At 39.0% G+C, this 24,525-nt stretch overlaps 1 protein-coding gene across 1 annotated transcript in view; it reads right to left on the bottom strand.

The window, feature by feature from the left end:
- The window catches only part of FAT3 (FAT atypical cadherin 3), a gene marked incomplete at its 5' end in the record, with an annotated part of 157,083 nt that overhangs the window by 36,593 nt on the left and 95,965 nt on the right, over positions 1 to 24,525 (bottom strand). The window contains 2 exons of the mRNA XM_008936500.1: positions 598 to 808; positions 2,441 to 2,755. Of these exons, the coding sequence (XP_008934748.1) occupies positions 598 to 808; positions 2,441 to 2,755 (526 nt within the window). The remainder of the gene's footprint in view (positions 1 to 597; positions 809 to 2,440; positions 2,756 to 24,525) is intronic.

The following is a 24,525-nucleotide window of genomic DNA, read 5'->3' as shown; positions in this document are numbered from 1 at the left end:
CACTTATGAAAGATGTAATATAAATTGTCTCAAAAAACTTGCAAAAATAAAAGGCAGCCTGGATAGTTGTATTTTAGCAAATGTGTTTGCGCTAAGGGTACCTTCTGTTGAACAGTTCTGCCCACAAGCTGTCTGTAGAATATAGAACATCTCTCGAGCATGCTTGCCACCTTGAAGCAGGGCAGTCGGAAGCAGAAAAAAAAGAACAGAATGCAGAAAAAAAGGTGAAGAAAGAGAGAAATGAGGGACAGCAAGTCTAAGTACCATCAATACATTTAGAAATGAGATTAGCAAAGTATGACAATAGAATTTAAATGACAGACAACATTAAGATTGCAGTAAATAACATAGTATGAAAAAAAACAATTCAGCCATACAGCGCTCTTTTTTCAGCTTAGCTAAGGAGTCATAACAAAAGCAGGAATATTATTATTACTGTTATCGCTATCTTAAAATAGCACTTTCATTTCAACGTTACAGAGGCAAATTTAATTCGGGGAGGGGACAGTTCGGGGTTAGTTTTCTTGCTCTCAAACCCACACATCCATATGCTTTGCTTCTGAAGCGTCCTCCTCAGACTACTGGCTCCCCACTTACCGACAATATCAAACCAGAGAGGAATGCTGGATGGCTGCACAGAGACCACCCCCACGATTTCGGTCACTTTATCGCTTTCCATCACGGTGAAGTTGTAAAAGGGCTCATCGAAAGTCAGGGGCACCAGGGAGGGCACAGGCTTTTTTATCCACTCAATATGGAGGCGTGCAGTTGAAGATTTTTGGGGCCGGCCATTGTCCACTGCTTTTATCTGGCAGGTACAAATAAAAAAGGACTCAGACTGAGCATCCCAGCTTGGCAGTCCAGGCCTCATTCTACTGCATGAGGATGCTGCAGCAAAGCTGGGAGCTTTATAATGGCCCTGTCGGTTGTCATGCGCTTGAGAAACATGTCCATCCAGACCACGTTTGCTTGCTTTTAAATGGCATCTGTATTGCAAATAAGACTGGTATTCCTTATATTGACCTCTTCAGGATCTTTAATTGAGATAAATAAGTTTCAGATCATTTCCCCTGTTCTCCAAAACAAATATAATTCAAAAATTTGCCATATCTATTTTGCTTGCCTTCTTCTCTCTGTCATGTTCATTAAGGGCTGCCCAGCTTGCTGCTAATTCTTTTCATTATAATGTTCCCTAGAGGGATGGGCAGACTTGATATTTGCCTGGGATACTTCATGGTTTTAGCACAAGGACAAGATGAGCAGCAACAAACACTGGGCTTAAGGAAAGCAAGAATGTAGATTACAAAATGTGTGCTTTGGTGAATAACATCAATGTCGAGCAAAGTGCTTTTGTTTTAAAATGAAAGGAAATGTTTCTGGCTGCATAGGACAACTGGTATAAATATGCTGTTACTATGCCTGTTAAAAATGGGAAATATTTTCCTGAAATAACACACCCTATTTCTTTCTCTGGAAATGTGTTAAGTGGGTGTGGTGCTAACACTCGGCACCTGCTTCATGCAAGGCAGGCAGGCCCTTAGTGAAAGAATGCTGAAGGTGTGATGAGCAGTTTCAAGGTAGAAAACCTTCAGCTACTGCATTATAACAAGGGCCAGATCCCAGACGTGTCTTCCAGATCTGCACAGGGAAAGGCACTCACTCAAAATGATTGGGTTACTGACTAGTTGGTATTTCTCAGTATTTTATATTTATTAAATTTCCTGTCACAGCTCCCAACCCTATGAAGGTAACCCAGCAGAGACCTGCTAACGTAAGTGACATTGCTTCCTTTACTATGGGCCCTGCTGTGGACCTCTGACATTTTTTTGTCAGCCCCTTAACTACAACTCGTTGGCTTATTGCTGTAGATGAAAGTGCACATTCAAGTCTTACATTGCTTTGTATCAACACCACCATCTTGTAATCTTTCTTTCTTTGACCTTGCCTGTACGATTTGATTTCTGGCAGAAGTATTTTGACTAAGACTTTTTTTAAGTGAAACTGCTGCCATAGTGAGACTATTTAATGTGGTGAGAAGGGTACAACATAGTGTACACAGTATTTATCTTCCCTGAAGCCTCTTAACTTGGACATATAAAGACCTCTACACAAGGGCAAGCAACTATTTGTAGCTGTATCTGCCCAGTTCAACATGATACAATTCTGAGAGCAGACAAGCTCTTTGTCTTCATTTCAGTGTATTCAAGGCAATGACTTACACCAATAATTTGCGGGTTGTTTGAACAGTCTGAGAATAGCTCACCACATGCAATAGCACAAATGCTCACTCAGGCTCAATTTTTTGACAGTAGTTGTATGTCAATATCAGATTTCTTAACACAGTCAGATCTTACATACAGGTCATACATTAAACACAGTCATCACTCTTCATACAAGAGGGTCTAATTAGGGGTTTGTATGTCAATGAAAGAGCACTTACTGTTAAGATGTCGTAACTCCCTGCTGTGAACTGCTTTCTGGAAGAAACCATTCCTGTTTTGGGATCAATAAAAAATTTCCCATCATCGTTTCCATCCACAATGCTGTACGAGATTTCTGCATTAGGGCCTTCATCTTTGTCAAAAGCAAAAGCTCTGTAGATTGGCTCCCCTCTTTTCTTACGGTCCCTCTCTGGCAGCTTGATCTGATAGACTTTCTCTGGAAATTGAGGTTTGTTATCATTCTCATCCAGAACCTGGACCACCACCCAAACGGAGGACTGCTTGGGAGATGTGCCCCCATCTGAGACAGTTACCTGAAAAACAACAGCAGTAGAAGGTATATTGAATAGATACTGTGGGACCTCCTAAACTGGAAAAAGAAAACCCCAAACCATAAGGAAACTCCCTCCTCAAACAGAAACAGCAGTTTACAAAACCTGTGTACACCAGACATGCTCAGTGCTTAACTCAAATATGCTCTTAACGGTAAACACAGGAATCCAGAAGATTTTTTATTTTTGAGATGAACCTGGAATGGGGAAACGGTGGACTAGGAATCTATTTCTCAAAACACAAAATTCTTTTATCTCAAATTTTGCAAGTTTATCTCAGAAGAGAGAACTAGAATGAACCCATTAAGCAGGCAGGATCCCTGTTTTTCTGCAAGCATATTTTAGTTTCTTTAGTTATGCAATGAATTGAAAGATACATTTCTTCTTAAATCCTAAAAGAATCTCTGTCACTTTTTTTCCATTAATTATTTAAAATTTCTTAAACAACAAAAGGATTTCTGTCAGTTCTTTTCATTCATTACCTGAGATGTGACAGCTCATTAATTCCCAAACTGCTTTATATGATTGTAATGGACACAGGGAGGCAGGTAGTGAAAAATTTCAGCTGCATTGTGTAAAGAATGCACTGTGCTGCCAGCCACACTTAAGAAACAAAATCTTTGAGACAAAAGTTAATTAGTAATTTAGCTGCAACTTAAGCAGAATTACTAATAATATTCAGTCTGAAACACTGTGAAAACGAGATGATCCGAGATCAACAAGCACTCAAGAGATTTGATAATATGCTTTCAAAATGCAATCAATATGTTTCAAACTTCTCCCTCAGTATTTCGATTGCATTTTTTAAAGAGAAAGAAATAAGGCAGAAAGTTATTTCTGTTTGCATGAAAGAAGTTCAAATTTAACTTTGAGCTACGTATGCTAACATGCCAATTCCCACAGTAGCAATTTTTGATGGTAGTGAGCCAAGATATTACATACTCTTCCCTGCTCATACTGATCACTGCACATCGATTGCTTTGCTGTTTAACTCCTCAATGCTTTATTTTTCCTTAAACATTCCTGTGTCATAGGTCTTTATGTTCAGTCCTTAGGCAAAGCAAAATTTTCTGGTTATAATGTCCCTTGCCTTTGTCCCTTCCTTGCAAAGGAAGTCTAACTTAGGTAACCCCAATTGAGTACTGAGATCAGCAGAAAAACCACAACATTTTCTATGAGAAAGGTAAAAGGATCTTTTCCATTTCCTGCATTTAAGTACACTTTTAAAAAATGATGCAATGGAAGGGAGCAGATTGACAGCCTTAGGGACTGAAACTCCTTATTTAAAGAAAAATATATGGTATGGCAATATATAGTGGCAATGTAAAATCCCCCAAATCAGCCCGCAACTCATTTGGAGAGTGGAGCCTGTTCTCCTGACAACATGCATCTGCCTCAGGCCTGTCTCTCCTAAGATTATCACCAGGGATGGCAATTAGCACTTGTTGGCATCATCGCCTTGCGATGGAGATGAGTGTCTGCTGAGAGCCAGGCAGGGACCATGCCCACCCTGCAAAGCCACCAACGCACCGTCTGTCAGTGACTGGCGAGGGGCTGTGAGGAACGGACCCTCAGCTCACTACCAGTGTACTCAGCCATCCAGCTCCCACTTGCTACCCGTTCCAAAACGGCATTTGTAATGCCAAAAGGCTGCACACGTGGCTGTGAACCTGCCTTGCCACCTGGTGAGAGCAACACCACCTGGCACCTCAGCCTCTCTACTTCACCACTCCAGGAGAACTTCAGAGCTTCTGGAGCAAGCAAAAAGCCAATTCTACCATTCTTCTATTACAGGATTTCAGCAATGAATAATTTTTGCCCCACTTGGAGGCTGATTCCCTCGACTTCTGTTCTGCTCTGGTACAGCTGGCTAAGCTCTTGGCAAGAGCACAGATCAACAAAGAAAAACCTTTTTGAGGATTTCTGACACCACAGATAAAATACACAATGATGCCAGCTAGTACAGGCTGTAGAATCATAGAATCATTAAGGTTGGAAAAGACATCTAAGATCATCAAGTCCAACTGTCATCTCAAAACTACCATGACCAGTAAACCATGTTCCAAAGTGCCACGCCTACATGTTTTTTGAACACCTCCAGGGATGGTGACTCTACCACCTCTCTGGGCAGCCTGTTCCAATGCCTCACCAATCCTTCAGTAAAGAATTTTTTTCTAATATCTAATATAAACTTCCTATGGCACAACTTAAACCCACTTCCTCTAGTATTGTTAGTTACTTGGGAGAAGAGACCAACACCCTCATCACTACAACCTCCTTTCAGGGAGTTGTAGAGAGCAATAAGGTCTCTCCTCAACCTCCTCTTCTCCAGGCTAAATAATGCCAGCTCCCTCAGCCACTCCTCATAAGACATTCCCCAGACCCTTCACCAGTTCTGTTGCCCTTCTCTAGACCCACTCCAGCACTTCAATGTCTTTCTTATACTGTGCACAGAAACAATTGGAGACACCTTTATTTAAATGCTGGTCAAAAACACCAACAAAATGCTTTTTGTGGGGGTAATACTCTTAATGCATGGAAAAAAATATTCAAGATTCATGAAACTTTTGTTTCCTGAACAGAACATCACTCAACTTTATTAAAAAAAAAAAAAAAAAGACTTTTTCTTCAACCTTCTAGCAAGAACGTCGTGGAGGGAAACCTAATGAAGTACAAGGACAACTGTAGGGTCCTGCATGTGGAGAACAACCCCATGCACAAGTAGAGGTTAGGGGCTGAACTGTTATAAACCAGCTCTATGAAGAAGGACCTGGGAAACCAGGTGGACAACAAGTAAATCATGAGCCAGCAGTGTGCTCTTGTGGTCAAGAAAGCAAATGGTATCCTGGTGTGTATTAAGAAGAGTGACCAATATATCAAGGGAGGTTCTCTTCTCTCTCCACTCTGTGGCCTAGTGAGGCCAAATCTGGAATATTGTGTCCAGTTTTTGGCTCCACTGTTCAAGAAATACAGAGAACTACTGGAGAGAGTCCAGTGGAGGGCTATGAGGATGACTAGGGCACTGGAACAGGCTGCCCAGAGAGGCTGTGAAGTCTCCTTCTCTGGAAACTTTCAAAACCTCCTGGGCGTGCTCCTGTGCAACCTGCTCTAAGTGAACTTGATTGGGCAGGGGGTGGGGTCAGACTAGATGATCTCCATAGGTCCCTTCCAATACCTACCATTCTGTGATTATCTATAAAAAATGGTGGGAGGGGAGAGAAAAAGTTTGTAACTGCTAATGTTAAAAAATCTCTGAAAACCACAGTGGTATAAACAGTCAAGCAACTATGATGAAAAAGCTACTTAAGTCAACAGGCTGCTCAAGACGCAAAGCTCTCCTCCTGTCCTACCCATACACAGTCTGACAGTTTGTTAGGCTACTGCTGAATTCCTGACTACAATGGTGTTGTGGCAGCAAATACATGCACGCATTTGTTTGTTTCTGTAAGCCAAAACTTGCGGGACATCCATTCAATAACAGAAGAGTTGCACTGAAAATATTTGCTTACAGCTAATTTAAAATAGTAATGGCTATAATACAATACATCGTCTACTTAACAGAAATTAACACAGAAGGTCTGAAGTTAGTTAGTTCTACTCGGTCTAACAAACTTTATGTCCCCGGAGAGGAAAACGTTATCTACCAGCTAAACCTTTTTCTCTGAGTGACACTCAAAACTTTTCAAAATGACAGGTTCCAACTCTGCTTGAAAAGCTCTGAGTGCCAGACAAGGGAGGCTGAAGTGTGAGTTAAAGCTCTCTTTGCAGACATGTAAATGAATTAATTAAGCTGCCCTCACACCGGCGATGTGATCATTCCCCCAGCTGTAAACCCGTGCGCCGGCTGATCCCTCTTTTCTGCTCCATCATCCTGACCCCAGCCTGGCTTTTCAGGTTCCAGCTACAAACTGGGTAAAAGAGCTGCAAAAATTTCCTCTGCCCCTATAGAAAAAAACCTCCATGACAACACATTAAAACAAAATAACAAATTGCTGCCAGTTCAAAATTGTTCCCAGACAAAACTGGGGAGGACTGGAGAGGTTGCTCAGCACAGCGCTCTACAAATACCATTTCCATCAGGACACTCTATCACACCAGCACTTAGGGGCCCCTCCAACCAAGGCAGTTTTGCTTCAAACATTACAAGAGTTCTCAGTAAAATCCTTAAACAGCTGGAAATTACAGCTAAAAGTAGCCAAGGAAAGGAGGGAGGCTGGGACATTTGTAGAACAAAGATACAAAAGCTAATTCACAGCTGTTATCTCTGGAAATGTGAAAGGCAGATATGCAAGGCACAGCAGAGCTTGCCAGAAGAGAAGATATCGTTCAGGACCAATGAGGGCCTTTTGTTTAGAAACCTGCAGATGGCATGGTTGGAAAAAAACAGAGAAGAAAGGTCATATAGATGAATGACAGACTTTCAGTATATGCTTGTCAAGACATGCCATCACAAGCCCAACAAGAGGTGAATCTCACAGTTATCAAGATGGGGAAATGGTGAGGACCAGAACTAAAGCCATCCTAGAAGAGATGGGGAATGGCTGCTTGGTGAACATGTGCTTTCCTAAATGCTGAACACTTCCTCCAGTCTATGGGTTGACTCTGCTCTCCAGACACAGAGGGTGCAGACATTCCACTTCTTGCCCATGTGCAATCTGAGATGGGCTTACTAGCTACTGTCCCCTCTGCCCTTCTGGTTAGATATTGCTGCTCATGATGTGTCTACACAGCCTAAACAGAGGATATCACCTCCCAAAGCTGGGATATGGCCATGAAAGCAGCTGAGTTTTAACTCTGACCAACTATACAAAGGGTTGGTTCATTTGCCAAGGGTGGAATATCTTAAAAGGAATATGCTGACATGTTTAAGGGGGTCTGATGACATCAGATGGCAAAAATAACAAGAATCTTTTATAACACTTTCATGGTGAAATCCTAAGCATCACTGCTGTTTTCCCACAACTGATAGACAGTTCAACTACAGTTTTCTTAATAAAATGAGCACTTTCTGTAAGGAACCTGCATTTACCCATTGGCTTCAATGTTTATGACTTAACTGAACCCTGTCAGCCAATAAACATATAGGTGTTGGTTACCTAGAAATTTCTTTGGTAGAGTAACAACATTCACACATCCCTTACACTAATTCCTTCAGCTGGATGGACCAGGACAAGACCTCATGAAATATCCTCTGCTTACAACAGATGTATTTTTGAAGAAACATGTGCAAAATTATCTCCTTCTGAACAGTATAAAAAAAAAATCAGTATAATAACAGAACTTTCAAAATCCAAGTAAGGCAATTTCTATTTCTTCCGCAGAGCCTACTTCAGTAGGTTTGGTCTATAGACATTAATGCTATCTTTCCTACAGGACTGAGAGATACTTCCGTATTCATGTTTATGTTCAAGTCCACAGAACAACTACAAAGAGTTTACCATAGCAGTAGACCTTCTCAGTGAAAACCAAGGATAGCACTAACATACAACAACAGGAGTGTTAGATACAAAAACGTCTTCTTTTTATGACCATGCAGAAGGCATGGAGAAGACATCTATTGTAAAAGTATTGGATAAAACACTGTGTCAGTCTAGCAGATCTCAGTGCTGGTGACAAAAATAATTTTGCTTTGAAGTAGTCACTCCTCCTATGCATTTGACTGTGGCACTTAATGAAAAAGCTTTAGCTCTTGAATTTTTTCATAATACGAATGCAATTGTGAAGACTACCCTCCTGCATTAGAAGTACAATATTGAGTCTCATTAACAAAAGCTCATGACTTCCAAGATAATTATTAACACAGCTGGAGAGAGTAGCTGGCAGGGATCTTACTTCAACAAGTATAACAAGACAATCAGCAGGTGTTTAATATGAGTTATCAAACCTCAAGAAGAATAAGAATCTTCTTCCATATCATTCCTTGGCAGGAGGAAGTACTCAGCCTACCCAATTTTTAAGTTGAGAGGAACTGACACATTACTGTCATTAGCATTGCAAAATGCTGAAGATGTCATATTTTCTTGTTTATTTTCATTCGTATGATAACTGCTTAATGCAAAAAGAGGAGCTGAGGTGCTTGTGTCTCCTCTGAGAACTGTGCATAATGAGGTTTTCAGGTAAAAATCTCTCCCCTCCCCCAACCAGAAATGCCACTTTTGCTTCAGAAAACTTTAGAAAAGAAAATCTGGTTGAGTTACTGGAGACAGAAAAATGATCAAAGGGAGCCTGAGAGCTGAGGCATACCCCTGCTGTTAGTGACTAATGGGTTTGTTTCTTCTGCCAATGCGCAAACGAGCTGCAATACCTATTGTAAGAGTCTCTGGAATCCAGCCCAAGTAAGAGAAATAAAAGACTATAAAGGAGAGCTCATTGAAGGATGAATGGAACTTTAAAGTCAAATACACTGAATTACTATCTCTGCCTACTTCAGAGAGAGACTAAACTTCCAACTAAATTCTTACAAGGAAGTATTTCTCTGCAATGTGAGATATTGCTGAACTGTATGTTGGATTATTGCTACAAATTGAAGGCAGTATAACTCAGAGACATACAGAATAGGAGAGAAAAAAAGGTACGTACGCTGTGCTTTTTTTTCAACGCAAATACTAAGTTAGCTGTAGCAAACTAGATGCCTTTTCTTTCTAACCCTGTATCCAGCTGTGGAAAAGAACTGGGCAGCTGCTTATTTTGCTTATCCTAATAGAACATAGTGCTGTCCCAAAAGACAAATTATTTCTTGCATTTTGCCAATCATATCAATATGATCCATCTTTCCTTCTTTCCTTTACAATGTACTAACCTGGGAACTCATGTTTTCAATCATAAAAAAATTCAATACATTCATTCCGGCCAGCTATGAAAAATAAATAATTTAGAGTACATTTTAAATAGAGATTATTACTGACACAAACACTCTAGGTGGCTGATTAGGAAAGTCAATGGCTTCCAGCCACATTCAAGCTAGAAAATGATGCATAATGGTCTGCTATACCACTCGAGAATTAACGACGACATCAGGTAATTTCAACGCCGTATTGCCAAAAGACAGGAAGGAAGGAAGGCTTTTTCATTTGGAGTTAAATGCTCCCTGAAGTATCTGCAAACCTAAATATTAGAAGAGTGTACTGAAGAGAGTCTTAGAGGCTTCAAATCTTTTGTCAGACTCACAGTACCAAGACCAGTAGATGTTAACCAACTGACCTAGCAGAATGACATGAACGGGTGACTTAAAGGTCCAGAACTACTACTACTATTAGTACTCCTCCTACTACTACGACATTTATTCTGTGTTATATTTTATTCTGTGAGATTGTTGAAAATTTAAACAGTAAACGAGTCATAAACTCCAAAAAGAAACTTAAGACTCGTATTTTAGTTTTAGTAGCAATACAGGGAAGGATCTGCAGAGCTCTTGACAGTGACTTTAGAAGAAAAATAGTAATTTTCCATGGGCATTGCTTTTAAAGTTCATTACAGTTAGGGGCAACCTTTGTGCGTCAGGCTACATTTATAGTGTTCTTCAATCAATACATGCTACGGTAAGTGCAGAACCAACCATTACTCCATTATATTCCCAGGCCAACAGAGCAGCCTGTTAAAAGAAACTCCTTTAGGCAATCTCAGAAAGTGAAGTATCTTACCCTTCTTTCCATGAAGTAAAATGAAAACTACAGTCCTCAGGAATGTCAAGCTTATACAGTTTTACTTTTGACAAACTGTAGATAAAACTTTGTCCAGAAGTTACTCTAAGCCGATCACTTTCCAGAAGCCCAAATATGCCTCCTACTTCCACTGGTGGGGTTAAACACAGAAAATTTTCAACTCTACTGCCTAACAGTGGTATATAATCACTTTAGATTCAGCTGAAATCATCCAGTAAGAACACGCATTGCTCAGCTACAACTTTTCCTGACCTTCTAGGTGTTAAGACACCATTGGAAGTGGTGAAATTGCAAGCATTGCATCTCACATTGAGCACTTTGTGATGTTTGTCACTAGAAGACTGGAAAATCTGAGATGATCGTAGTATGAATAACAGTCTCCAAATAACAACTGTAAGGGTCTTTTGAGTATATCAAGAACTTCCTTTCTTTGTTGATGAGGCTACAATAATGCATCTCACTATCCCAGATTTTCTTTTTTAAATGAAGAAAAGTTTGGAAAGCAGAAGTGCTGCTTTTACACTCTAGTCATCTGATAATATTTGGACCCAAGGACATTTACACATCTTCAGACTGACACCTTACAGCAAAATAAAGATTCATACAAAATTGTTTAAAAATAATTTTTATATTATAGTCATATGGCACCTCTTCAGAAATAACCTATTAATAAAGAGAAGTCTAACTACCCTCACAGCCTCTAAATGAGAAAGAAGATAAAAGTTGTGTATTGATCTTCACAGTAAACTTTGAAGGTGTTCAGCTCCTGCTGACAGTGAAGATTACAATCACAGAGGTTTGTGAACACCAAATGAGTAGTCAAATCTGAGAATATTTCACTTCAAGCAGCTTTAAATAACACAAAGCTTGCAAATTAAGATATGTATGCAGTTTAATGTCAGTAGTAATCTCTATATCAACTGTAATTCCGTTCATACCTAAACATCTACTTCAGTTGTTTGTGAATTTTGATTTTACTGTGATAAGAAACACCTGTGATGAAACATTGTTAAGTTCCCCTCTACCAGATCTACCTCTACAGAGAACGCACTTCTCCAAAAATCTTATCTCAGCACTCAGGAAATACAGTAGCTCTCAGTTTTTGTGCATCAACTTCTGAGCTCACTGCACTGCTCTTTTTTCAAATATTCAATTACCCTTCATTTTCTGTTTACAAAATCACTTGATTCTCATCTTCATTATAAGCAGGAACCAAACACCCTCTTCAAAGTTTCCTTAAAATTACGAAGATTGTTACATGTCCCTAACATGTCTCATTTTTTATACTAGATCAGTCAACACTTGCAGTCATTCTGGCTATGAATAAAGACACAAGATTTTATCCATGCTTCCAAGATCTTTGCCCAATATTAATAATTTATTTGATGTTTTAACTCTCAGCAGAAATGCTGTGCTCAAAAATATACGCTGATATATTGCCAAAATTTAATCAAGCTATAGTAATAGTCACTGTGGAGTTAATTAATCAAGCAGCAAAATGATATATACTTTACATCCTTTCTTGGGTGTGCAGCTGCACCAGTTTATGGTATAGGTCTCCAGATAGTCAAACTGATGGGAAATTAAGATACAACAACTCTCAAATTCAGTGCAGGTAATTTCCTTTGTGTGGCAACAGCCCTTCATCTTATTTTGCAGTAAGTCAGCAGCACTGCCTCATGCTAATGTGGTACAGGCTGTTGAACTCCCTTCAAGAAAAATCATAGCACAAAGAATTTTGCTTTGCATGCCCTTAGTAATATTGTGGCATACAGTTTTTATTACAATACAGTAATAAATCAAACTAAAACTTTCAGTCTTCAAAGGAAATATCATCTCCTCTCCTAAACTATAATATTAAAACTGACTTCTAAACAATTCTTGGCATACCAACAGCCAGTGCCTTCTGATGTTGGATGAAACACCCTCAGGTGAGGCTATGTGATGGTCAATCTTGAAACAATATTGTTATTATTTAGGTAATGCAATTTATTTTATTTATTTGGCCACCAATGAGATGAAAGATATACGCTGTAACTCCTTAAAGCTAATTACAGGCACATTGCATTCAAATTCTATGCTGCTATATGAACCAGAACCAAGTATTTTCAAAAGTAAGAGAAGACTTTTTTTTTTCTTTTTTTTTTTTTTCAATCTCTCTAGCAAGCAGTGCTTGGTTGTGCTAACAGGGGATGACACAATCTTCTCTCTGGCAGAAAGGCAGATTAAGATGCATCCAGACCCATCTCCAGCTCCTCCTCCAGCCATTTGTTCTTCCCCTGTCATCAGTTTGCAACTACCTTCACCCGTCAGTAAACTGTTTGTGCATCTGTGCTACCAACACGGCTACTGAAATAATCAGGGTTTCAAAGGAACTGCTGAAAGAAAACAAACCCCCCCAAAAGGCAGATGGTTAATGAGTGATGGCAGTGAGAAAGAAAAATGAGGAGAGGCATACCAGGTCCATAAATCAGGGTGGGGGAAATTTCTTAAGATGTTTGGCTACTGAAGGAAAACATATTGTGTAACTACAATTTTGGTGATGAATTCTGCAATTTCACTAAAGATAGAAACCTGCTCTCTGTACTCCCTCCCTCCTCAAAACCCTTACTGTAGAATGCATCACTGAACAACAAGCATTTGATCAACACCAAAGCAGGCAATGCTAGAACCTGTGATCTCAAGGTAAAAGACTTTGGGTCCCATCAGTAATTGCTGAAAATACTGCATTTCCATCTTACGCTATTTTTCCACAGTATGCAAGAAATAATGAAAGCTCTCCATCCACACATACTTGCAATTCATTGCAAAGATGGCTTTATAGCTAATACCCTGACAAGTAGCCTCTGACATTTAAATACGATTTAGTTTTTTCAGGGAAAGAAATTAAGCTTCTCCAGTTTTATGTTCAATAGACCTTATCAGTTAAAAATCTGATTAATAAAAAAAATTGATTTTTTAGCCAGGTAGAAACTGTATAAAATCAGACCTTAAAAGGATATAATCTGTTCCAAATTTTTGATCCTGTAGAGTTATTCTAAATTTGCAAAAGACAGAAATAGATGCTCTAGGCCTCAGGAATTGATCTGGGTTTAGTGAACAGTCACTCAGGAAGATTGCTGTGAACATTATCACTAATCTAAAAGGAAAAAAAAAGATGTGTTTGGTTGTGGGTGGTTTTTTTGTTTGTTTGTTTGTTTTTTATGATAGTCAAGTTATTTGCTAGAAGTTTCTTTGGTTAGTAATAAGGTGCAAAGCGAAATTTTAATCAACTTTGAGGAAAATACCATAGCAATTACTTATGTATGTTTGAATAAAGGAATTTTTGTAGTCAGATGAGGACTACACCCTAAAATATACTACAAAGTAGTATAAAAATGTTCAGTTTGAATAATAAGTACACTAAGGTAAAGGAGATAAGAAAGAATACAGAGGTTAGTTACTGGGGCTCTTCCCAAGGCAGGTTTTTTTTTAATGCCAGTTATCGTTCTGGTTTTGTCAGACCAGGTTGAAGTAAAACACAGCAAGAATTGCTTTGATTTTAGCAATAAAAATTCTAATTGACTTCTTGACGCCTACTTCACAACTTTCTGTGACAAATTAATTTTAGACAGATAATAAGCATTAATTGGGCCATATTTAATCACAGTTTCATCTAATAGGCAACACGGACAAGCCTTATTATCTCAATCTCCACTTGTCTTCGATATTAAGTGTCCTATAAATATCTACTATCCAGTTTACATTGACATAGGGTCAATTTTACAAGCTGCTTAAGAATCTGAATGGGAGCGTACACAGGGAAAAAACACAGATTGTGATTTTGAAGCAAAACTAATATTCTTTGACTACCATTTTACTTTTTCAAAATTCAGTTTCCAGCTTTGAAAACTCAGCCTGGAAAATAGGCTCAGGTACTATATTCAGTACACAAGATGTGAAACTGGAATTCAGGTAACTGTTCTGGTGATACAGGATAGAACCATCATCCTCCTCCCCAAGGGGTGCATTAGGACTGTGTTTCATCTGACACAGCAAAAACCTTCCCTTTATTTTCACTAGACAAGACTAACACAGCTAAGTGTACATTTAGGGACTAGTTCTCCGTAACCCTGTTTTTCATGTAGTCAGTCTAGTTCTCTTTTCAGCTTTCTTCCTGTGGAAACTCTGCAAACCTCCATGAACACCTAAATAGCCTCAGCATCCCAAATAACACCGTGGATAGCAGGGTATGTAGATTCTGCATGGCTAGGGACAAACAGAGCCAGTGTAAAGACAAATATTCCCCTGATGAATTGAGCCCATGTCTCAGCAGCCAAAGAATTACAGGTATTTTTTTGGTGGAGAAGGATTTGGCCAGCTATGAAATCCTCTAACTCAATAGGAATTTTCCCACACTTTGGTGAGAAACAGGTTTGCCCCTAGAGCTCAACAACCTCATTTTAGTATTTTTATTTCTCATTTAGCTTTTGCCCAGCCCTGGGCTCCAGCTGCATAAGAAGCAGCTGAAAGCTGTAAGTCTTTAGCTATAGGGCTGAGAAGATGTGTACCACTGCAGCACCACCACCAACACCTGTGTTATAACTGACTGGGAAGAATCTTACTTTAACACTCAGGCAAATGTGGGATTTGCTGTTCATTTTAAAGAAATAGCAATTTCATATGCAATTCCTTAGTATGATTTTTTTCCCTGTTGGTTCAGTCTGTTACACATATAGCCAGTGATCCTCCAAAAAAATCATATGAATAATTTTCAGAATGTGTCAAGACCATGCTGCTGGCATAAGTAAGTAGGTGTGCCTATAGGAATGAGGTTATTTGGGGGGAATGATACAGCAGGAAGTGCTATCCCAAAGTTTCAACATTCCAAATGTGTTGGAAAAAAAAAAAATCTGGCCCAAAAAGTTAATTTCCCTGAGTAACACTCAGAGCATTAAAAATGTTCAGGTTATTAATATTAATTAATCAATTAATACTAGTATAAGTAATTAATTACACAGTGCCTGAAGTCCTGGAAAGGGATCTTTATGTGTCTGAATAATAAGAAGATCACATTCTACTCCTGCAGTGCAGGAGGAATTTTAAGAGATCGCAACTTTTAAATATTCTTAGCACTTTGATCCTTCTGCACAATTAGTCTTTAACATGCACTTGGTTTTTGCAGCCACAGGATGGCATTCACTGCTGTGCAAAGGGTCAGTGAAATGTAAGCAGAGCCTAGGAAGTGTACTTTCCATCTGTGGAATGGAAAATATTTAATCAAAAATTAACATAAATTTACTCTATTCTACTGATGACAACCGGTTTTTCAAGAATGTAATATCAAAATCTTACCATGCACAGCCCTCAGGGTTTGTACTCTTACTATATGGACACCAAGGCCCTCAACAGATACTTTTTTTTGCCTTAGTTCGGTAAGCTGGAACCTCCTAAAAATACAGAGCAACAATTCCAACTTGGGATACGAGAAACTGCATAAAGCACTTTTGTTTCATACCCATGTTTTATGGAGTCACAGTAACTCTTTAATGGATTTATATAGGCTCATAATTTACTGTTTATTTTCCCATTAGGCCAATATATGGAGTAGGTGTTGACACATGGCATACCAATGGGAGGACAGTTGGACTGAATGAATGGCCAAGGTGACCAATAATTGGGTTGCAAATGTCAAAGAGTATGGTTCAAAAGCCAGGTATATCATCCCACATGTACTTCTCCCAGTTGTGAAATGAAAGTTAAGAGCAGGGACAATCAGCCACAAGTAGTTAGGATTTATAGAGTTGGGCCTGAAGTCAGCAGCAAGCAGCATCCAATTAACTTCAGTAGAGATGTCTAATGCCACTGGTAAAATGTCTGGATTTAGAGTGATGGGCAAGAATGTCAGACTGAGAGACAACCTAGCAATGCTATTAACCTTTGTGAGATTGCCCCACTGATAACGTGATCTGGGGGACAATAAAACACTGCATGAGACAATATGCCAAATTTGGTAGTGCAGGACTGATATATGGGAGAAGGAGGACAATTTTCCTGGATTCCTGTAATGGGCCTCCAGTTAGTTCTCAATAGGTGAAGGGTGCAAAAGAGAGGAAGGAGAAAGAGTCCCTCGTTTTAGGAGCTGCTTTACTTCTGAGATTGTCTCAGGAGGTGTAAAAGGGGCTGTGTACTTCTTGGTTGGAAATAGCTGTGAGAAAGCTCCTGATTTATGGGGGCTCTTGAACAGCACATGTGCCTCCTGTGAGGATCAGTACAAGAGGCATGATCTTGGCACAGGGTGCTCAGATCTGCCAGTCCCATGGGCTAATCCCCACAGTTAGATGCCGGGGCCGGGACTGTCGATGCTCACTCAGGATGTGGAGCCCTGGCCAACACCATCTATACATCCTGCTGCTACTTCTTTTGAGAAACTGCATACAGAATATAAACATACTTATTCTCCAAAAGTGCACCCGGCATTAGAAATGGAGCTATTAAGGGAGACTCTAATCCACAGATTAATGATCCAACAAAATACCTAAATCTTATTTACAAGCTCAGTGAGGCAAAAGCAGTTTGTCAATCAAGTGAAGTTTAAGATGCAGTTCTTGCGTTGCTATGTAAGGCCGGTGAATGCGTGCACAGTAACCTTTAGAAAATAGAGCATGAATGCTAATTTACTCAGCTACTACTGTTTAGGCATCCAAGAGCTAGTGGACCCTAATGCACCCTAGAGAAACCGAGGTGGGTCTCAAGTTAGGAAGCCCTGAGGTAGCTCTCAGTCCATGCTACAGCATGGAAGAGAGGCGACACCAAAGTAGCCCTGCAAGAACAGAAGGCGGCACTGAAAACACAGCCCTCAGCTCCGAGCAGGGTAATTTGCTCTGTCAAGAAGCAAGAGCAATGACTACCTCACGCTGAGCACCATGCTGCAGCACCAAGGACTTCTCTGGGAGCTCAGCAGCTTGCTGGAAGTTGGCCGTCCCACCACCGATGGGATCCATCACCAGGCACCCTCCCAGCACTGCAGAAAAACAAAGTCTTCTGTACACTTCAGACTTCTTTGTATTAAAAAAGCCACAGCTTTCAATTGATACTTTCACAGTGAGAGTCATATATTAAGAGGATTAGGTGCCTGAAGAGAAAGCACTGAAAGCAAATATTATTTTACTTTTTAAAATGCCATTCCCTGGCAGAGGTGCTACAGCTAAGACTGCACTCAGACCACATCCAGTGGTTTGCAACAAAAACAGTGAAAGATCTTTATCTGTAAATATATTTGGTAAATGCCAAAGGGGAAAAAAAAAAAACCAACAAGATCTGGGCTTCAGTATTCAATTTAATCCCATGAACATATGGCTAAAGCTACACAGAGCTTGTGCTTGTGCAGGTCCATTTGAACACAAGCTTTTGGTGAGGAGGATAAGGACTACATGTAACTGAACTAAACATGTCAGTTAACATTTTTATTCCTTCTGCTGTACATTATGGTCTTCTTCTGAGACCAAGCTAATGCATTTGACTCATTGCCTTCTGCATCTTTCAGTCAACAGAGGCCATGCCATTTTGGCATACTTTGATGTATCATATAAAAAAAGCATCTTCATCTGCTCAGCTAAAATGTATAGTCTAAAACTTATGACTTTCTAGAAAATAGATATCTGAGTGTTTTTTAACCTATGGTCATGTGTTGTTGTTGTGTTTTTTTAAAGTGTGTCAATACAAAAACACGTGTTTAAATTCTCCATTTTTTTTCAATGAAGTCTTTAAAAAAGCTGTTTGGCCTTGAGGGTTAAGAACACATTTTTATTTATATACATCTCAAAAATTATTTGGAAGGATAGTGGAAGGAAACAAGATTCACAGGGAAAAAAAAAAATATATCTGAGGCTATGACAGAAAATATTAAACTATTTGTTGGTATCTGGATTAAAGATAACATGCTGGTCCTCAGGAAAGTCAAAGCCGTAAACTGACAGACTGCTATTAGTAATATTTGTATTTTAATTTCCCAGAGAATGTGAGAAAAACTAATTTATTACTTTTATTTTGACATTTCTGCTCTCAATTACTCATGTTAATCTTTGCTTTTGAATATTTAGAATATTCCTTGCCAAAGAAAGTATTATTTTTTTGCCAAAACAAAAAATGTACTCTAGAACTGCTATGATAACATTTCCAACATCTCTGCACCATGAGAAATCAGCAAACAGCAATAGTAAATTTCAGAATGAGGAGATTAATCTGTTTCCTGACAACTGAAACTTGTTAGGCTGGGAAAAGAAAATTACTGCTTTTGAGGGCAGATTTCATAGCACTTGATGCTTCAGGCCCTTTGTACTTTCCTGTTTAAATTGTGTCTTCATAGAAACCAAAAGCATTGTTTGGTCTCTGATTATTATCAAGCTGAACTCAGATAAGAAAAGCATTAGGATTCTTATGTTCCAAGATAATATATTTAGGCAGAAAAAAAGGTGTCAAATATGCTTATTAAACTGATTCTCAACCTGATTAAGAGGTTTTCTTACTTCTAGGTGTCTAGTAAATACTTTAATTTGTGTCATGTTACAAATCAGGCTGCATACTCCAATCTTATTTCAGCACATTTCACACAATGATGTACTTTTGCCATAACAAATTATTTAAAAAAAAAAAAAAAATTATTTTTTCAGACTTTTCATACAACATTTTCCTACCCTTTCCAGTATGCCTTTTTCATTCAAGATGAATATTGAAGGATTAGGTGGCTGAGGGACAGGGTGGCAATCTGGGAATATGAAAGAACAGATGAAGTGGGAAAATAGATAATATTGAAATATATTACAGGCTATGGTGAGAAGACTGTAAGAGATGTGAAGAGACTCTAAGGAAATGTTGTGCATTCAAGGCATACTAGGAAGAGGTTCTCACCAAGTGCATGGACTGGTGGGGTCAGTTTTGGAGAATAAAGAACTTTCAGTATGTCATTGATACTAGAAGTTATGAGATCCTGGATAACAAGGATGTTAATAAGGTGAAGACAAAAAAAAACCCAAACAAACCAACCAACCAAAGGAATAAGCACTCATAAAACCCAGATGATGTTACTCTACACAGACAGGATGACTCAGCAGTAGGCATCAAGAATAAGGATGGTCACCATGATAGAGCTGTAGGTAAGATACAAAAATCTAAAAGAACTCACAAGTTCTTTTTTTTTTTTTTTTCTTTTTTTCCCCCCAAGGAAAGAGCTGTGGCAGTTTTTGCCTTGCAGAGAACCTACCTGTAAACTTAAGGGCTCACAAATGAAAATGATCTGGGCAAGAGACCAGTTAAGCTAGAGGTGTCCTAGGAACCATCTCTAGTCATGGACACTGCAATAGCCTGTGATCAAAGACCATGTCTCAAACCAACTTAGTCCATCCAAGTCAAAGGAATTGTTGATTTAGTGTTGGGATCCCTATAGGATGTGTTGCAGGGCATTTGGATGTGTTATGTATAAACTATGGTGGTAAGTAAAGCTGCTGTGAAAATATCCCGGAATTCACTTTTCTTAGAGATAACAAGCGTGAATTCTCAACAGCTGAGTACAGATCACCCTGGGAGCAAGGACAAATGGATGCAAAATCAGTTTAAGGGCATGTTTCTAAATGATGGATTAATTAAAAGGCATACTAGGATTTCTTATGCCCAGAAAGGATCTGAATACAGATGTAATGTATGTCTAACTGAGGAAGAAGATGCTCCTTGGCCTTAAATGCAACGCTCAGCTTGGTCTTAGCCAGGAAGGCAGGAAATTGAGACCTCCACAGAATGTGTGCCTGCATGCATGTGTGTGTGCTCAAACACTTACCATCATAAATTAACAGTCTGGCAGCTGATGGGTATTGTAAATGCTACAGAAAACATGATATAGCACTAAAGCAGGCATGCTTCAGATAACACAAAGGCTCTGTACATCTAAGATAGACTCGAATAATCTGAAAGATTTCCTGCTGTTTCTGCCGAAGATTAAAACATAGGTGCATTCATAAAACAAATGTGAAGATTTTGCCAAGCAGCATACCCTTCACAATGACTCTTTGTCTCAGCAAGCACAGAGCCTGGCAAAAGAGACGCTGTGAAAGGGTACGTCCGACCAATTTGGGCCTGGTAGGTGGGCTCCAGCCCATAATAAAGAGTGCTACAGATCTTAAGAAATATACAATGAAGAAAAAAACTGTTAACCCTGAGCTAATCCGTGAGCAAATCCCTCAGTGAGAAAGCAACATTAGACCAAACTCCTAAATCCTGACAGAAAATAAGAACTTGGTCTAGACTAACCGTAGAACTTGCCTACACAAGCTTAGCATGAGGAATGATTTACAAAATAAGAAGTAAGACCATTAATATATCCTCCTCTTATATATCCTGCTCTAAATGTTTCAAGAGCATTTAACACATGGGTGCAGACCAACATTTCAAACCACAAAATAATGTTTAGTTTTTTAAATAATACTTTTCCATCCCACTGGCACTGATCTAATGCTCTGCCACCTCGTAGTGCTGCAAACAGAGCAGAAGAAACAGGTGTTGGGTATGTTTTAACCCCTTTTCCCTCACGTGTTCATTCACCCGTTTCCAGACGTAGCTGGGGCAACGCAGCCCTGGGCACCCAAGTCTAATTCTCTCGTCTTGGGGATTATCATGGGTAACTTCAAGAAAATTGTTGCTACTCAAGCTGTACTAAGCACACCACTCAGGGTAAAGTAAGGAAAGGAACTTAACTAGCCCTCAGGATAATAAGTAAGGCTTTCTCCTCTCCATCATCACATATGTCTTAACATACTGCTAGTTAACCAAAAGGTCACTTTCTTGCACTACTTGACTTCATGACCACATCAGTCTCAGTCCAGTGAGATTTTAGTTACATCCAGAGGGCCAGGGAAATGGTGATACACCTCTAGGCTCCAAGGAGATGCTCAAGACCTTGCCGGGTGGCAGCCCATAGGCTGGATTTTCTTCCTGGCACTTTAAAATTATGCTTTTAAAAGAGTTGAAAAATGTCCTGAAAGACTGGACACAAAGCCTATACACTGAGTATCTTCTTCCATGTTTGCCTGTGATAAGGTGCTTAAAGTCAAGACCTGATGCTAGATTGCTGTGGGTCCAAAAGGAAAATCCTAAAAGAGGCATTTGATGCCCAGCATGAAAAAGCCAACAGTGCTGTGCTTTTTGTATTTTCATTTCTTCATTTCATGACCCAACAGTTCAGGTCAGTGATTCATGAAATCTGTAAAACAAGCTCCCTCTGCTCTGCAAACTCCAGATACATGCAAATCATTCCTTAACTAAGGCAGAGCTCTAGGCAATCAGAAATATGATTTTGCTAACGAGACAACAACTGTGGAAGACAGTGGTGTGTGAAGCAAAGCTCTAGCCTTGGACAATGATGATCTTGCCATGATCTTCAAAATCTGAACCTGAATCAGTACTTGGAAAATCATCCTTATCTTTATACTGGGTCCACTTTTCATCTAACTGGCTAACAGGTTTTTAAATTTGGATTGTAGCATCAATTGTTCCTTGCCCATTTCTAGCAGACTCACTGTCTGGCAAAACACGATCATGTGGAAAATATACCTGGGGCAGTATTCCACTGTAGATGGTGAATCTGTCATCATACATATTGATGAACTGGGGAAATCAAATCTCTTCCATGAGCTAAGGAGGGACTAAATAATAAATGAGCTGTGCTTTTTAATTTAATACCCAAACAGTTTAACACAATCTTACAATATATCTATAAAAGGTCTATAAACTATTTGATGTGTTTCTATAATTGTAAAGCACTCATAACGAAAGTCCAATTTTTTTTTCATATTGAGTTACGAAGATTTTTGATTTAGGAAGTTCATTAAGCATAGAAATAGAGGACTGCTTTTATTCATTACCTGAATCAACAGAATGGATTAACCAAACTAGTGTGAGATGTTAATGCTGGACTAAAATCTTGACATGTAAGAACTTCCATAAAGTATGAAATTAGCTGGATGGCTTACACACTCTCCAAGAGAGGCCAGAATCAGCTACTTGGATACAAATGATGCACTAATTGACCTGTCGGCAGTGTGTTTATCCTTGATATCATCCTGGTATTAGCATATCCAAAACATTTTTTAAGAGAAACAATCTAATCTTGAGAGAGTTAAAAGAAATAGATGGATAGTATCTAAAAGAATAAAGACTGAAATCAACTATAAGTACAAGGCAAAAAGCAAATAAAGCATTTTGAGGGTTGACTTAAAGCCTACAAATTTTGTGGAAATGTCAGAAACATTCTTTGCACATCCAGTCTCTCAAGGCTATTGGCATTTCACTGAATAACAGAAATGAGCTGAGGATCATCAGTACTATTTGATATAGGCAGACCCATTCTTGCCCCTTGCCTTCGGTAGATATTATGTCACCAGAATTGTCTGTACTCTTCATGGCTGCCTGACTTTAACACAGAATATCAAGGAATTTATATACGCAACTCTTTTTTTTTTTAATTCAAATTAATTTTGTTCCATTATTATCAATTTATGAAGATATTTTCCTTGTTTAATAAGAAAACAAAATTAAAATTCCACATGCATAAAAAAAAAGGTATTAAATTCAGTTTTCCCTATGCTTAGGCTTTGTCGTCTGTGTTACTTCTCAAGATGTTATCTAAAATAAAGGGACATCTGGGAGCTATTGCAATTTGCAATAATCAAAGAAAAGAGTAAAAACGAAATCCGTAAAAATGCCATGCCTTAATTATTTTGCAGTTTAAAATTCCTTTTCATACCTCTTGCACTGAAGCCACTCAGTTAACAACTGAACTAGTAACATTTTCAGTGATGCACTTGATAATTCTTCATCTTAATGGATCACATTTGTTAGAGACAACAGTGCAGTCGAGGATACCACTTATCACTGCAGACAGATGAATCAGACCAGGACTTTTCCCATATATTGCTGTGTAAGACTTTCTGCCTGAATACACAGGAGAAGCAGTGTGCAATGTCATATGCAAATCTATCACTGAAAAAGTTTTAACCTCAGGTCATCTGCCTTTGGAAAGTTGTTGGCTACTTCTGAAAACAGCAACTTGATGGAAAAAAAATACATAATCAGGAGGGGAAGGTGAGCAAGTGCAGCCCATGCACCTCCAGAAAGCTGGTGCAGAATAACAACTCACAAAGAAGACAGGGCGCAGGATGGAGACCTGCAGTGTGGGATGAGTGAGCTCAGCATGTGGGAATTCAGGTCTTTGATAGATCCACCACCACACTGACTTGTCCCACAGGTGACTTCACCCTCTGCTGGTAAACCCATGAAGAAGCAGTATGAGATGATTATTTTTTTTTTTTTTCTGTTTTAGAACTGTTTATTTTCTTCTTTCTTTTCTTTTTACCCTTTCTTTCCTATTTTCTTTTTTCCTCCCCAGCTTTGAAATTGACAGTCAAGTTCAATGTGTCACCATTCAAAGCTGGTATCATGATATAGCTTTGTCCTTCTATAAAGTTTCCTCTGCATACCTACTGTTCCACTAAAAATCCTTTTAGAAATAATAAAAGATAGTTCTCATTTCCAGCAACCACAGCCAGTAATAACTTTAAAGCTCAAGCTGGAAGTAAGAGGCTGTTTACCTATTTTTTAATTTGCCTTGTATAAACTCATATGCTTCAGTGTTTCAGTGGCAGAAAAAGGGAAAGACATGTGCCCTTGGAGCCATTTAGACCTTAGACAAAACGTTCAATCAGACACACCGCCTCATTTTTACCCCATCACCAGCATGTCACTGAGAAAAAATGCAGCTTTTTCTGCCAAACGTGGGCAATGCTAAAGATCCATGAAACAAATGCTTACACAGATTTGTAATCCAGGATTTCAGTAATCAATGTTCTGTACAGCACTATTCAGCTACATATACCCAATGAACTTCATCTTTTGTACTTCTGTAAAAATATACATGAGCATATTGCCACACGGCTGCCTATGCTCTTCAGCAAACACTGCAGTTTCTCACAAAGGACCACTGACTTCAGACATCCCCACCAGCAAAGGCTACAGTCTAAATGAACAGGCTCAAAAGCAAAACAAGTTTAAATCTCTTAAACTCTT

The sequence above is a fragment of the Merops nubicus genome, unplaced genomic scaffold (genome assembly GCF_000691845.1).
Source record: "Merops nubicus isolate BGI_N331 unplaced genomic scaffold, ASM69184v1 scaffold7203, whole genome shotgun sequence".
Taxonomy (NCBI): domain Eukaryota; kingdom Metazoa; phylum Chordata; class Aves; order Coraciiformes; family Meropidae; genus Merops; species Merops nubicus.
The sequence above is the reverse complement of the archived record's forward strand: the minus strand, read 5'-3'. Positions and strand labels throughout refer to the sequence as shown.